We start from the raw sequence: 15,020 nt of genomic DNA, 5'->3' as shown, positions 1-15,020 counted from the left end.
TTGTATATTTTGTTATTCTTGGAGCTCACTGCTGGGATTTTTATGCCTTCACACCAGCAATCGATGTGGCGGAGGCATTTTGTTTTTGAGTAGTGTGTCTGATTCTCATGAACACATTATCTCAAGAATGTCTTAAGGGAATATCTTCAAATTTGGCACAAATATTCACTGAGTAGATTTGATGTTTCAAGAACACCTTGTGGGAATTTCCTTGGACTCAAAGATTAACTTTGGTGGTCGAAGGTCACTGCGAGCTTACGAAACATGTTTTTGGCCATAACTTAAGAATTTATTTATGACAAAATTTTACATGAATGTCTAATAGGATAACATGATGAATTGCTGACATTTTGTATCCAAAAGGTCAAAGGTCAACTTCACTGTGACATCATAATGTTCTGCAGAAAACACTGTCAAAACTGTGCTGATTGTATAGATCATCTATGCTGCGTGGGGGAAGAAGTATGAGAAGTGTCCATGTTTTACAGTATTTAGCTCTTTTGCAATTGTAAATTGTCATGGCTACATATCTGGACAGACATGGATGTGAAATTCAACTACAACTTAAATGGTTAGGCCAGACAACCATAAGATGGTAATTCTAGTTTTCTAACTGATGCCTGTGTTTTTTTGTTTTTTTCACAGACTTCATCTGATGACTGTGACCTACATGAGGGAATTCATGAAGGGAAAGAGAGCAAATATCGCCTGCAGGTGACCCAATTTGTCCAAAGGCTGGAGTACTGGCACAAAGAGTTGACGAACACCTTGGTTACTTCCATAACAGTGGTGCCAGTCCATGGCCGTGCAGTGGCATACCTTGGCACTGCCGACGGTCGCCACATACAGGTAACGAAACCATGTTGCTCTGTTTTACAATGAATGTCCTTAAAAAGACTGTCAGGAACCTAATTTGCATGGAAAATACTAGCAGTTAGGCATAAACAGAAAGCCCCAGGCGACAGTGGCCAGTTTGGTTTCCCTCTCTCATTGCTCATGTAAATTTGGCAGGATGTTGGTATGTGAGCAGTGAAAGCGCCCTGCTAGAGACACAGCACAGCTCCAGGTGCCTTTGCTGGAGGCAGGTTGGGCGAAACTCTGACCAAGCTCCGGGATCTTTTCTGTTTGCACAATTTGCTTACCTTTAACCTGTGCTCAGTGAGCCTCCTAAAAGCCCACGTTCCAGTCTGCCATCTGAGCAAACACAGTCCATTTTGCCTATCATTGTACAAACCAACAGTAGATTTCACCCACCTGATAGTTGTCAGCTGCTTTTAACGTCTCATAGCTGACCTGCCAATACTGCTTTGGGGGTTTTTAATCATATGTTAAGGTTTTAGTCATGGCATAACTTACAAGAACAAGACCTGTGACCTCACAAACAAAACTGACGACAGACATTGGACTATCCCATGCTACTTTGTAACATGGACAAAATAATAAAAACACTTAAAGGAGAACTTTGCCGATCTTTAACCAGTATTGTATTATAACAGTGTGTGTAGTGTGTTTAAATGTCTATGTTTAACCAGATCTGCTGGCTCTCACTCTTGCTTGAACTACAGATTGCCTATGTCTCACCTAAAACGTTTTCAGACACATATTTCAGCTTACCCTTTAACTCTAATATGAGACTGCCTGTCACCTGCCAGCCGCCATACTTTTTTCAGACAGGTAGCTCACATAATGTCACCTACTTGCGAGAGCGTTTATTGGTCGGGTGCAGTGCAGTGCATTCTGGGAATTGTAGATTTTCAACCTCTCAAGCAAAAGCAAATGTCGCAGCCCTTTATCTCTGCTTACTCTTGTCATACAGCATCAATTTCAAAAGTATTTGTGTCTTTCTACTGCATAGACAGCCCAATGAAAAGACCATCGTTTCAGCAGTAAAACACCTCTTTGAAAAACCACACACAAAGACATTAACCTTCTTTCTTTCCTCCACTTCCCTTCCTTACTCCATCAAGGTTATGTGCATTTCTCATGGAGAAAAGCATCATTTAGCACTGCCCTTGATTGCAAGTTATCTTTAATTGTAGTACTGTCATTAAAAACACATTTGGAAAAACTTTTAATATTTTTTTTGCCAAGAGTAGAGATTTTAAGAGTGTATGTTCTTAGTGGCCAGTGTTCTTTTTAGCAGGGTTTTGGCTTCCAGATTAGCACTCATTTTTGTAATATTCAGGTCAAAAGATGTCTAGGATCAAAATCGGTTCAAGCATGTTCAAATATTAAAAATGTGAAACAATGGTTGTATGTTTAATTTAAGATGTCTAATGAAAGCCTTCATCCTTTTAACTTTGTAGCTGGGTTTTAGATTGAGACACACAAATCGGTTTCAAGTAAGAATACATTTTCATGACTTTCCAGATGAAGATCTGGCATTTGTAATCATTTTTTAGCTTTTATGCTAGTGCACCTGCAGTTCAAATGTGGATTTTGACTGTTGGAGGTCCGCTTTGTTTTGTTTTGAGGAGTAACACAAGTGCTGATTACCAGAGGAAAATATAGCATCTTGGCATCTGATTTAATTAACTCAGTATGACCAGTCTGTGTAGATGCATGTCAGACTATGACTCACTGCAGTCACTTTCCCTCCCTTTTCATGTGGTGTTTCAACTATTTTGTCCATCCATACTAACTGTACACATGCATGCAATGGTCACAGCTGCAGTGTAAAGTGCAGCAAGTGATGCTGTAATGGTGCATCGTCCAGTACAGGGCTAAAACAAAGCTGAATTACCTCACGTGTTTTTGAAACACAAGAATTAAAAGACACGCATGGAAAAAAAAAAACATGGAAAAAAGGCCCGACAGCTGCATGGAAAGGGAGGGGGTAGAGATGGTGGTAGTGGGTTGCGAGGGGGCTTACAAGCCAAACGGCACGTTAATGGTGAACGGCGGGCTTCACTGACACGTTCCCTCGCACGGCATTTCTACTCACTGAGTGTCCCGTGCAGCTGTTGCTGTGTGTTTCTCTACCAGCGTCTTCCCCCTCCCTTCCAGGCCGTCCTTCAGTTTTTTCTTTTTTGTTGTTTTCGTGGTTTGCTCAATTGAGAAGTTCACTGTTTAAGCTGAAGGGTTTCAGAATGTCTGAGGAGGAGAGCAGCTGTCCTGCACCACAAAACGCTAAATTTTATGAATTATATTCTGTACATCACTGAGAGGGAAGAGAGAGAGAGATTTGTGACAGAATGAACTGAGCACTGATATTTTTTTAACTTGTATTAGATTTGTAAATTTTGGTAAAAATATTTCAAATGTTAATAACATTATTCTGATTGACGCAGTATAGACTTAGCAATACAGGTTTCTGTCTGATCGTGCAAAACAGACACAAACTGAATTGATTTGATTCGGGTTAATTGCCATAGAGAAAGAGAGAGGGCAAATACAGGGGGTGGAGAAAGAGGCATCAAAAGCAAAAAGTAGAGAAGAAAGAGATAAAAAGTAAGTAAGATTTTTTAAAAATGGCTTTCTAAGAAACCTAAACCCAGAATGCAAAAGAAATTTAATGAGCAAGAGGAAAAGTACTAATTAGAAGGCATGATGAAAGGTACTATCTAGAACCTAGAGGTTGAAACCTGAACAGGAAACGACATCCTCCCTCTCCTTCCTGGAGCTTTACATTTTCAAACTGACCAGTACAACTACAGTCTTTGCAACTTCAGTCTTATTTTTATAGCTCTGGCTATCATTTCTAAAGGTAGTAATTGTATTGCATTCACCAAAATCCAGTCATTTGTAAGTTCTTGTTATGTGGCAACATGATCAGACAATTGTACAGATTTTTTAAAATTAACAACGGAAAATAATTGAAAATACTAGTATTTCAATTAATTCCACTAAGGGTATATGTAAACCTTCAAATCTCCGAAACATTTCTTATCATGATGAGCGGTACATCTGGGTGATGCTGTTGAATGTGCATTTGCATTTTGGCTGTGTTTCCATTCACATCCCTTAAAATGATGGAGAAATGCTTTCATATAATACTCATATTGTACACAACTCTCTCAGTTGCTGTAGCTGACTGGAAACCAATAGCTCACCTATTGGAATAGGTAGAGTGAATGGCAAATGTAAAAAGGCTATGTCCTCGCTGCAGCAGATTCAGGTTCAGGTTCAACCTTGGCCCTTTGCTGTATTTCATCCCCTCTTTTTCCCACTTTCACACTGAAGCTTTTCCTGTAAAATAACCTTGTTCAAAGGTACCCAGGTGTGATCACAAGGTGTCATTCACTTTCTCGGCTCTGATTCTCCAATGTGTGTATTTGACCTGATGACCCTCCGGCCGCCTGCTTTCACCCAAAGAAAAGCTACTATAAGAATCTATGAGAGGTGTTTCGTCTTTGCTCTGGCAGCTCATTTCATTGTTAGTACGATAAAAAGAACCTGTCAACTTTTCATGCATTTCCTGGTCGCTCCCAACGGACGGGACAAGAGGGAACATGGAGTTTAGGCAGTGAAAGAAAAAGAGCGTTGTCCCCCCAATGGACTCCTTTCTGGCTCAGGAAGTGTTTCCCTCGGCTTCAGTTGGGCCACTGTGGGAATAACACAGTGGTCGTGTTTATAGGCCAAACTTCCCCCCGCCTGCTTAATACAATAAGCTGTAATTTACACCGCTATTACCTCTAGAGAGATGCCTGTTGTATGGCTGCAGCCCCAGCGGAAAGCCACCCATTATACTTGCTGTTACAAAGCTAACGTTGATCATGAGGCTCAAACAGTGGGAGGAATGATGTTGGAAAACAAGGCATTTGTGAGGTTGAGGCCAGGGCGAGTAGTGTACCAGCCAACCTAGAAAATCACATTTTAAATTTATATTGAGTGTGTAAGTATTTACTGGAATCACATACACATACCGTAACTCCCAGCCCAGCAGTGTCTCATCAGTGCTTTGCTTTTGGAGGATCCATCCATGCTGACATGGCACAAAGGTTGTGTCTGCTGGTGGACTGTATCTGTTTCTCTGTGTGTGTGTGTGTGTGTGTGTGTGTGTGTGTGTGTGTGTGTGTGTGTGTGTGTGTGTGTGTGTGTGTGTGTGTGTGTGTGTGCGTGTGTGCGTGCATGCGTGCGTGTGTGCGTGCGTGCGTGTGCATGCGTGTTATATGGGAATGGTATAATTTAGGAGGCTTCATGTAACTGGAGCAACCACACACCCCATTAGAGACCCTGCTCTGCTCAGTTTGCTCCCGGGCTTGTAATTGCAGTGTAACCGCAAGTGATAAATGCTGTTCCAGGTGTGTTGACTGCATGTGTGTGTATAATTGCAAGAGAGCCAATGAGAACAGTGTGTTCATCCATCTGTGTATGGCATGTGTGCTTATAACTCCTGACGTGAGAGTCATTTGAAGTGTTTTCTTGCAACTTCTGCATGAGTGCGATAATCTGCAGACACGAAGTGTGATTGTGATTGTGTATTTATTTGTGTATGTATTCAAACATATGTGTGCATGCTTGAATGTGTGTGTGTGTGTGTGTGTGTGTGTGTGTGTGTGTGTGTGTGTGTGTGTGTGTGTGTGTCGGCGTCTGAAACACCTCCAAACATGTCAGAGGTAACAATGTTTTTACTGGCGGCTGCATCCCTTATCTTCTGTGCCCTCCCCCCCCAAACCAGTTTCTTATCTCTCTCATAGCCCCTTTAGTTACAATTTGGAAGTCTCTTTCACAGGTGAGCTCCTCAAATTGTAATAAGTTGAACTAAGGATTGTTGCTCATAAGCAAACAGTGATGTATTTCAAAATAAAATACAGTTAACACAAGACATCAGGATTTTGTGTCTGCAGGCAGATTACATTTGTAAAGGCTCAAGCTTACTGATTGCCAGACTACTTTTATAGCTGTCAAATGTTGCTAATTGCATGCAATCAATTCAATATATTGTGTCTTTGTCTCAAATTTTCATTAAAGGAATTGTTAACCCCAAAACAATATCAATTATATGTAATACCGTCGTCTCCAGGCTTTTTGATGGTACCTGAACAAGTTTTCTGTCTAATGGTAGTACGGAGAGCTAAAAAAATGCACTGGCTAATCTAAGCAAAGCATTATCGGATTCTCCTCCTGTGAAGGACTTCATTTAGTGTCAGAAAGTTTTTTACACCTGTTTTGCTGTGTTTCATTCAGCCTTAGTCCAAGTCATTTTGGAATAATATTCTTTCATTTTTTTGTTGCTCTGAACTTAATTTGATAGAAACATTTTCTGGGACCAGAGAGAGCCAAAGGCGGTGAATACTATGAACAATTTATATTGTTTTTTAGGTGACCTACTCCTTTAAGCTAGGCTTAACCATTCCCAAACTAATATATTTACTAAACACACAGAGCTCAGACCAGTATTGTTTTTTTCATCTCACTGTTCAGAAAGATGACCAAAAAAGTTTAAATGTGTTTACTTGACTTTTTGTACCCATTGTAAGAGACAGAAATTATATTAGAAAAATAACAAAAAAAACCCACTTTTGGGTCATTGTTTTGGTGATGTACACCTCGAAATTATTGGGACATTAGAAAAATTAGTTACAAAATAAATAAAAGTTCAGATGTTATAAAGTTTTGATTTCTAAGCTGTTGCCGAAATTCCTGTTAGAGGATGCATAATCAGGGTTGCTTCTAAAGCCAGTCTAGACCCTTTAACAGGCCAGACATCTTTATTTGCCAAACATTTTTAACTTATTGAAGGCTTAAATTAATAATGGTTGCATTCCAATTCAGAGCACTTGGGTAAGTGGCCTAATATTGTATATGCAGTCTTGCTGGCATGGTGCAGTGAAACATTGTGATGAAATTACTTATATTCAGCTCTGCGTTAAGCCACACTTCCATGAAGGCGGCACTGAGGGAAAATGACACACTTTGGATCATATTCCTTCAACCGACTCCCAGTCAGGTGTGCTGGAGCAGTGCCAAAAAACTTGTTGATGTCTTCCAGCTTAAATCCTCGAGGCTTCGTTTGTCCTCAGGCGATGCTACGGTTCTATTGTTGTGTATTCCAGACTCCATATAATCTTTCCTCTATATTTAATTCATGGTGCGTATCAGTGTACAATGTTTTGAAACATTTCAAATAAACACAGTAACAATGGTAAAGCAGTGCTGACGAGGAAACAAAATCCCACCTCCTAACCAGGCGTCCTCAGCTGACCTGTGTTACCTGTGTGCTGGTTACCTTAAAAAATAGGGGAACTTTTCAAACACCAAAATCTTGCAATAAGGTTACCTTATGGCTTCAAGTACCTCTATTTTATTTCATACTGTATCTTTGGCAGCAGATGTACCCTGTCATCTTTTTTTATAGGGAAGATGGACCGGTTTGCCTAAAATAATACACAGATCTGATTGGCTGAGTAGCATAGAGTGAAATTAAAGGGATGGTTCTCCTTTTTTTTTTTTTTTTGGTGCTGTATGGGGTACTTATCCATTAACAGAATATTACATACAGTTAATTTCAGTGACCACGCACCCAAGCAAAAATGACTGTTTTGGTCAATGGAGTCTTCTGGCTTTAACAAGAGCATAGATGGGAAACTGCAGGCGTTAATGGCTTTCCCCTCAGAATGAGCTGTCTGACAGAAAGGGAAAGCAGTGAAAATACTCTCAATATGGTTACATTGAACTCTTTCCCTTTCTGTAAAAACTGGGGATCTAATAACTAACATCGACTGTATGAAATACACTGACCAAGTACCACATATACCCCACTTCAAAAACTCTGAACTATCCCTTTAATGCATGCAATTAGTCCGTATGTTAGCTGGACTTCAAAACCAACTACAAATGCTGCAATGCTAAAATAGAAACACTGCGATGGCAGGTTAACAAGGAGGATGCATTTTGATTGTTTTTGCAAACGATCCCCCTTTAATAGTCTACTTGATGTAGCCATTGCAGATGCCCTGCTATTGGCAGAGTCTGGCGGCATCTAAAAGACATGCAAGTACAAGCTGGTGGAGAGGACGATTAAGGTTTTTGTTTTGTTTTTTTGAGAGAAATACAAATGGCTGAATGCAGCAGACTGTGTCCTTTTTATGTTAATGTGAAGGAATTAGAGCTGCATTATACTATACGAAAGATGCTGTACACACAAAGTCGATTATTATTTGCGTTATTATAAGGTAGATTTCTGTGGCTATATGTAACAGGTTATATTTAAATGCATGAATACAGGTTACTATGATTCCTCTCGCGATGAGGATGGTGAAGGATTCGCACGGTTGTCTAATTTAAAGCTCACTGTCTGAACCTTGGTTTAGTCAGTTGATTTTGGCACCACCCATCAGTAGTTTGCTGTGTCTGGTAGATTGTTTGCTGATCTCATCCATAGTTGGCTCACTTTTTGTTCTATTATAACAAAGTTACTACATTTACAGCAACTCTGAGCCAATGATACAATAAAACCAGTGATACTCAACTTTTGATACTCAGACAGCCCCCCAACCATTTTCTGATTTACAATAAAAAGAAAATGATTCACACTGGGAATTGTTTTTGTACTTACAACAGTATTAACACAGAGATTGATAATCAAAAAAGTGCCAATAGAGGATTCCTGCACTCCCCAAACAGAGGTCCTAGCTAAGCACCTACTATCCTAAAATCCTAGAAATGTCCTAAAAGCTCAGAAATGTCCTGAAATCCTAGAAACATCTTAAAATTCTAGAATTGTCCTAATATCGGAGAAATGTCCTTAAATCCCCCCCCAAAAAATTCTAAAAACCTGGGAACAACCTTAAATCCTAGAAATGTACTATAATCAGAGAAGTGTCCTAAAATCTTAGAAACATGTATGGGGCTGCGACGTGACCCTGGCCAACTGTCATTTTGCAAAAGCGGGCCCTAAACAAAGCAAATTGAGTATCCCTACTGTAAAGTGTGCCAGATACCTGACAGTGTTGCTTCTACATTAATATATATCCCTTTAAAGCAAATGCATTGACATGTCCTCCTTTTTTCAGGTGCTGTTCTCTCGATTTGCTTCTCCTCATGTCAACATCCGCCTGGACACCAGACCTGTCTCTGCCAGTGTAGCACTGCTGGACACTGGCGGCTCAGATGGAGCTCTCCTGATGGCCACAGGAAACAAGGTGGGCTTGGAAACACAAAGGACAAAAATGCACCTTTTGGTTCTCTCCAAAGCAAATGGGAAGAGGTTTAAGAGGATTTTTGTGCCATGTGGAGAACATATCGCTGTTCTACACATTCAAGACTGTCCTTTGTTCAGTTTTGAACTATAGCAAGAACATAATCCGTATGAATTTCTTGCATTAGTAAAATGATTTCCAGAACTCCCTTTAACTGAAAGAAAATAAACAACAGTGAACATGGAGCAGAGCCAACAGATAAAACAGAATAATGTTCCTGGAGGCTTACTGCAGGGCTTCTGCTAGCAAACACTTTGTTTTTTTTCATCATTCTACTTAATTTCCATCCTGAGGAAATACTTTGTGTATCGGACACAAATGATACAACTAACTTTCGTAAATCTTTTTCTTTCTAGATCACTAAGGTCCCTTTGATTGGCCCCGGCTGTGGTCAGTTGACCACCTGTACTTCCTGTTTGCTATCGTCGCCGGTGACAGAATGTGGCTGGTGTGATGGACGCTGCACCAGAGCCAAGCAGTGTCCTTCCTCCTCTGTATGGACCCAGGACTATTGCACACCTGTCATCACTAAGGTACCCAGAGCAGCTAGTCACCATGGTGATGATCAGGGCAGGAGGCTGACTATTTTTATTCATCACTACCCACTTTCGCTCTTTTCCTACAATGTGTTTTTATGCCTCCGTTTGTCCATTCGTCCGTCCATCCATCCATCATATTCTCATGTACACGATATCTCAAAAACATCGATATCTCGAAAACACCTTGAGGGAACGTTTTCCATCATAAACATCCACTTGGGCTTAACAATGAACTTACTAGATTTTGATGGTCAAAGGTCAAAGTGACCTCACAAAACATGTTTTTGGACTTAACTCACACACAATTTCACACAAATTTCTAATAGAGTAGAACAATGGGATGATGACACTATATATCCAAAAGGTCAAAGGTCAGCTTCAATGTGACATTATAATGTTCTGCAGAAACATTTTTCTGTTCATTATTAAACATCATAACTTAGTAACAGATGGGTAAATATTTGGTCTCATACTAAATTGGTGATGCTAATCTTGGGTGTCCATTAATTGTGCTGATTGTGTAGATCTTCTTTGCTGCCAGAGAGAGGATGTATGAGAAGCATCCATGTTTTCACAGACACTGATTTAAACTGTAAGTGCTACTTGACTGGTTTTACAGAGCAGCAAGGGGGTTATTTCTCATTTTAATACGAAACGTGATTGCAATGTGAAGATTTTAGAATTTGTTGCGTGTTTAAACGTATCAATACTTCATTGTCCTGTTCTGTGCTGTTTCAACACTGTGCAAATAACTGAACCCAAAAGTAAATAAGAAACTTGCAGCTTCCTGCTGATTCAGTTGCTGGGATGCCTGTCATGTGATCACATCATGCTGGACTCAGACTTTGTTCAGATGCTCTTTCACACCTCTCCTTCCAAAAACACCTCATCTAACTTGTCTGTTGAACTTTATGTGTTTGCACTATATTTGTCTCTATAGTGTGGCTTTTCTTAAGGTCACAGTCCTTCCCCAAATACCAGACCTTTTACAGCAGCACTGTCCTGTCTAACACAGCTCTGACACTGAGAGACTTTAATGAGCTCAGTGTGGGTGGTGTTCCTTCTTTATGACTGAAATGCTGCACCCCTTACTGTTAGACTGTCTCCAAATAAAAAAAACACACAACAGCAAGCTACCTTCATGGCACTAAATGCAACAAAATGGGTTAATAGGATGTGAACCTGTAAAACACCTCTTCCTATGGGACTGTTTTAACAGGCCAAATTTTTAAAGGCTTTTCTTTTAGACTGCAGAAAGGCTGCATGGAAGTTTCTTATACAACACATATCTATTAGATGTCCTCCAACTGTCATAGTTTACTTTTTTAAAATCTCATGGCAGGATAGTCTCATCTTCATCACTTACTTGTGTTGTTAATCTAACAGGTAAATTGAGTAAATTCCCAAATAAATATGAAGAAAAACCACTAAAATTAAAGTAGATTAGGAAATAAACTAAGTTAGTAAGTAAGTAACACTGCTTAACTCTCAAGGTCTCAGAACATGATTTTTTAGGAAAAAATGCCCCCAAAAAAATCCAACTCCACCCAAAAGCAAATTGATCTAATGTATTGATTATATCAGTTGCTGATCCAGTCTAATGAAAGAAATTCATTTTTTTGGGAGGAAATTCATCGAGGCTCTGCACTGTAATTTGCTATTGTAAAAAATATGATTGAATTTGATACAGGTTTTAATGGGTCCCTGGAATCCTTGAAAATGGGCCATTAAAAGTACTCAAATTAAAATATTTTGTGCAAGAACAGAAATTCTTGATATTGTCTGCCAGCACTGTAACACAGCTTAGTTGAGAAGCCTACTATTTCTCATTATTAGAATTCTCAGTGTTAGTAGTATTTAACCTTATCCATGTCTCAAACTATGACATGTTGGGACCTTAAATATGAGGGCCTTGCCCCTGGAAAGTCCTTGAAAAGTCCTTAAATTTGATGTTTAAGAAAGTTTGATAACCCTGTTGCTAATTTTAGGTTGCTTACAGCACAAAGATGCATTAATTTACAGCACAAAACAGAGAGTCACAAAACGTCGTAGTTTCAGTGCTGAGGTTTAAAGGTCCTTGCAAGATGGAAAGAGTGAAAGGCTAATAGAAAAGTCTCGTCCGTAATATTTAACCTTTAAGTAAAGCCAATGAGAAAACAAACACACCTGCAACAACAACAGGGAGAGACAGGTGGGGCAACAATATCCTCTCCCAACAGCCAGAAAAGAATTTAAAGCAAAATTTGTGTTCATATGGAGAAACATTAGTTGTAGTGTAAGACAGAGACTATTCATGACGGTCATGGTCTTTATTAATTACCAGAATTCGTGAGACGGCTGTGGCTCAGGTCGTCCACCAATCAGAGGGTTGCTTGTTCAGTTCCTGGCCCCTGCAGTTTACATGTCAGAGTGTTCTTGGTACAAGATACTGAACTCCAAACTGCTCCCAGTGGTTGTACCATCAGTATATGAGTGTGTGTGAATGGTTATCTGACGAGCAGGTGGCACTGTGTGGTAGCCTCGGCCACCAGTGTATGAATGTGTGTGTGTGTGTGTGTGTGAATGGGGTGAAAGGTGCTTGAAGTGTATAAGTGCAGTCTATTTACCATTTACCAATTATACCAGGGTACTGATGAGGATTTTAATATGATATCAGACTGGTAACTAATGTTTAAAATGTAATTTGTGCATGCATTAGGTTTTTCCAACCTCTGGACCAATACGAGGCTCCACAGCGGTGACAATGTGTGGCCGCAACTTTGGCTTCGACAAAACAGAGAGCTTCAAGGCCTCTCTGGTTACAGTGGAGGTGGCGGGAGTTCCCTGCAAACTGTCCAGACTGGACAACATTAACAGGTGTGTGTGTGGTTTTTTTTTCTTCCTCATCTTGCTAAATAAAGGTGTATGAAATTGGAACATTCTAGGTGCTAAATCGTAGGTAACTTGGCTTGCTTGAAATTCTTGCAAACGTTTCACCTCTAATCCAAGAGGCTTCTTCAGTTAAACAGTTAGAGCTCAGCTAGAACTGTAGTCAACTTGCCAACAATTTAGCACCTAGAATTAATAATAAACTCGATGACTGAGAATCTTTACCAACAAATAACGACACTATGTTTTTTGATGATTAATGTATCTCAAAAACTTTATATCGTTTTTTTAATTATTGGAGTGTTAGCTGTCTGTTTATAATTTATTTTCTTAAATTCTCTACCTATAAGATGCAAGCACTTTTTTTTCACGAGTACAAGCTTATGTTAATTCTTTTCGCTCGAATTGCACAAAAGTAGTGCTATGATGCTGAAAGTTACTGGGACTGTAAAACATGTACATTCAGATTGCACTTTTCTGATTGCCTAAGAAACTAAAATTTCTTTTTTTTTCTCAGATTTTATCCAATTGGCGCTGAGCTCATTATAATGAAAATTCTCCCAAATGTTGATTTTTAAAAATCCCAATATATTGCCTTGTTACAGTACCTCAGTATATTGAATGGTAACCCCTGTATTGTGATACATATCATATTGCCAGTTTCTTGCCAGTACACAGCCTTACTAAATGCATCCTGTGCCTGTGTGTGTATTTTGTGCAAGGTTGTTGATGTACTAATTTTTGTTTGTCAAGTGTGCATGTTATATTGGCATATTTTGTGTATTTTGAAATGAGCATTTGTTCCAGCAGAGAGAGACATGCATTAAGTGGCGGGTGTTTACGAGATAAAGGGACCCGTACACTGGCGTTCTATAGGGGCAGAGCAGAGTTTAATGGGGGTTATTGTGTTGAAGGAAGAATGTTAAGAAGCCCCCCCCGTCCCGCAGCCCGCTGCATTCAACACATGACTCGTCTAACTGAAAAATTGCTGGGAAAAATCTCTGCATCCAGACTTTCCACTGTCCCAAATCTACTGGGGCCATGTCCCATTCAAAAGCCCCTTTTGCTACGAACAACCTCATTACAAGCTGAGGGGGCAAAAAAAAAAAAACACCGGCCACCCAATCTCAGATGAAGATTGACTCTTTGTGCGTTACTGCAGGGCAGTAGATAATCATTGAATTAGGATAAATGCTGGATGGCTGCAGCAGCGTATAATGCCTGTCTGTGTGTGTTGTTTGGGGGGTTGTATTTAGGTGGACTGAGATGCAGTGTTCCCCAGTGTTCAGTGGGAACTTCACCTCATCAGGACACACAGTGAAGGTCACCAGTGGCAACAAGGTAGCCAAGATGGAGGGCTTCTCCTTTGTGGTAAGAATTTTTCTTTTTTTCTTTTTGGTTGCATTGTGTGAAAAATCTGTGTATTTTAAAGTACTATCAGAGTGTCTGATATGATGTAAACAAAGAAAAAACACAACATGTAGACATGTGAAAGATTATACACACTGATGCCAATTTTATAGAGTGTCAGCATGTAAACTTGAGGAATCAGTTTAGGAATTCATCACGTGCAGCCGCTTCAATAACGCCTTGGCAAAGTGCATCAAGCAAAACAAACATCATGGTGCACCTATATGATTAACTGGGTGATCAATCTGATTAATGGAGAAACACTCGCAAACTAATCTCCCCCATGCTCTCCTTTACAAGTTGCCTCTCTTTCACTTAACTTGCCAGCTAGTCTGTTTATTGCCTGAACAGCCTTGTACCCACCAGAGATTCACCTGGCTGCTCATGCAACTTTTTACATGCGATCTTCGATTAGTTACATTTATAGTAATCAATTACCGCAAGTACAGTACTCCAGGAATGACATTTTTCTGTAGGCTGACGTTGAACTTGGCATCACCCTGGTTCCATCAACAAAAAGCCTTTGAGGTTTTTCCGTTGGATTTTGTCAGTTGTTTATGATACTTACACGTTTCGTTCAGTAAGATAATCTTCACAAAATAACACCACTTTAGGCCTCCAATTTTTGAGGCCTAAATACAGTCACCTGAAGTAAAAAGCTCACATTAGGCTATAAACAAACTACAACAGGGTCGCATGATATCACCACCATAAGGCTGTAAAGCCATGTTTGGCCTGATGACGTCCTGTCGTCTCATTTAGCCACTTGTTAGCAAATCCCTTTTTTAAGACACTTAAAAGCATCAAAATTCATGAAAGTCACGAAACGTGAAAGTCTCTTCAGCTTGTGTTAACCACAGACCTTATTTCAGGCATCTAACCATAAAACCTATTCAGAAAAACCTGTTAACTTTTAGACAAGAGAATCCGGAATGCAAATGTCTTAACTGATTTTTTCTGGGTTTTAGGAGTCATTCCTGGATCAATTTATGTAAACCTTTTATCTGCACATGCCATTTTCCCAGTGTCCCTACTACATCCACCAGCATCAAACCAGTAG

The 15,020-nt window shown here is 39.8% G+C and overlaps 1 protein-coding gene across 1 annotated transcript in view; it reads left to right on the top strand.

Annotated features, from left to right (window-relative positions):
- The window catches only part of met (MET proto-oncogene, receptor tyrosine kinase), an 81,555-nt gene that overhangs the window by 28,351 nt on the left and 38,184 nt on the right, over positions 1–15,020 (top strand). The window contains exons 3-7 of the mRNA XM_042496085.2: positions 646–849; positions 8,958–9,086; positions 9,500–9,676; positions 12,381–12,538; positions 13,807–13,921. Of these exons, the coding sequence (XP_042352019.2) occupies positions 646–849; positions 8,958–9,086; positions 9,500–9,676; positions 12,381–12,538; positions 13,807–13,921 (783 nt within the window). The remainder of the gene's footprint in view (positions 1–645; positions 850–8,957; positions 9,087–9,499; positions 9,677–12,380; positions 12,539–13,806; positions 13,922–15,020) is intronic.

Source organism: Plectropomus leopardus, chromosome 7 (genome assembly GCF_026936395.1).
Source record: "Plectropomus leopardus strain MGB_pleo_1.0 chromosome 7, ASM2693639v1, whole genome shotgun sequence".
NCBI lineage: Eukaryota > Metazoa > Chordata > Actinopteri > Perciformes > Serranidae > Plectropomus > Plectropomus leopardus.
The sequence above is the reverse complement of the archived record's forward strand: the minus strand, read 5'-3'. Positions and strand labels throughout refer to the sequence as shown.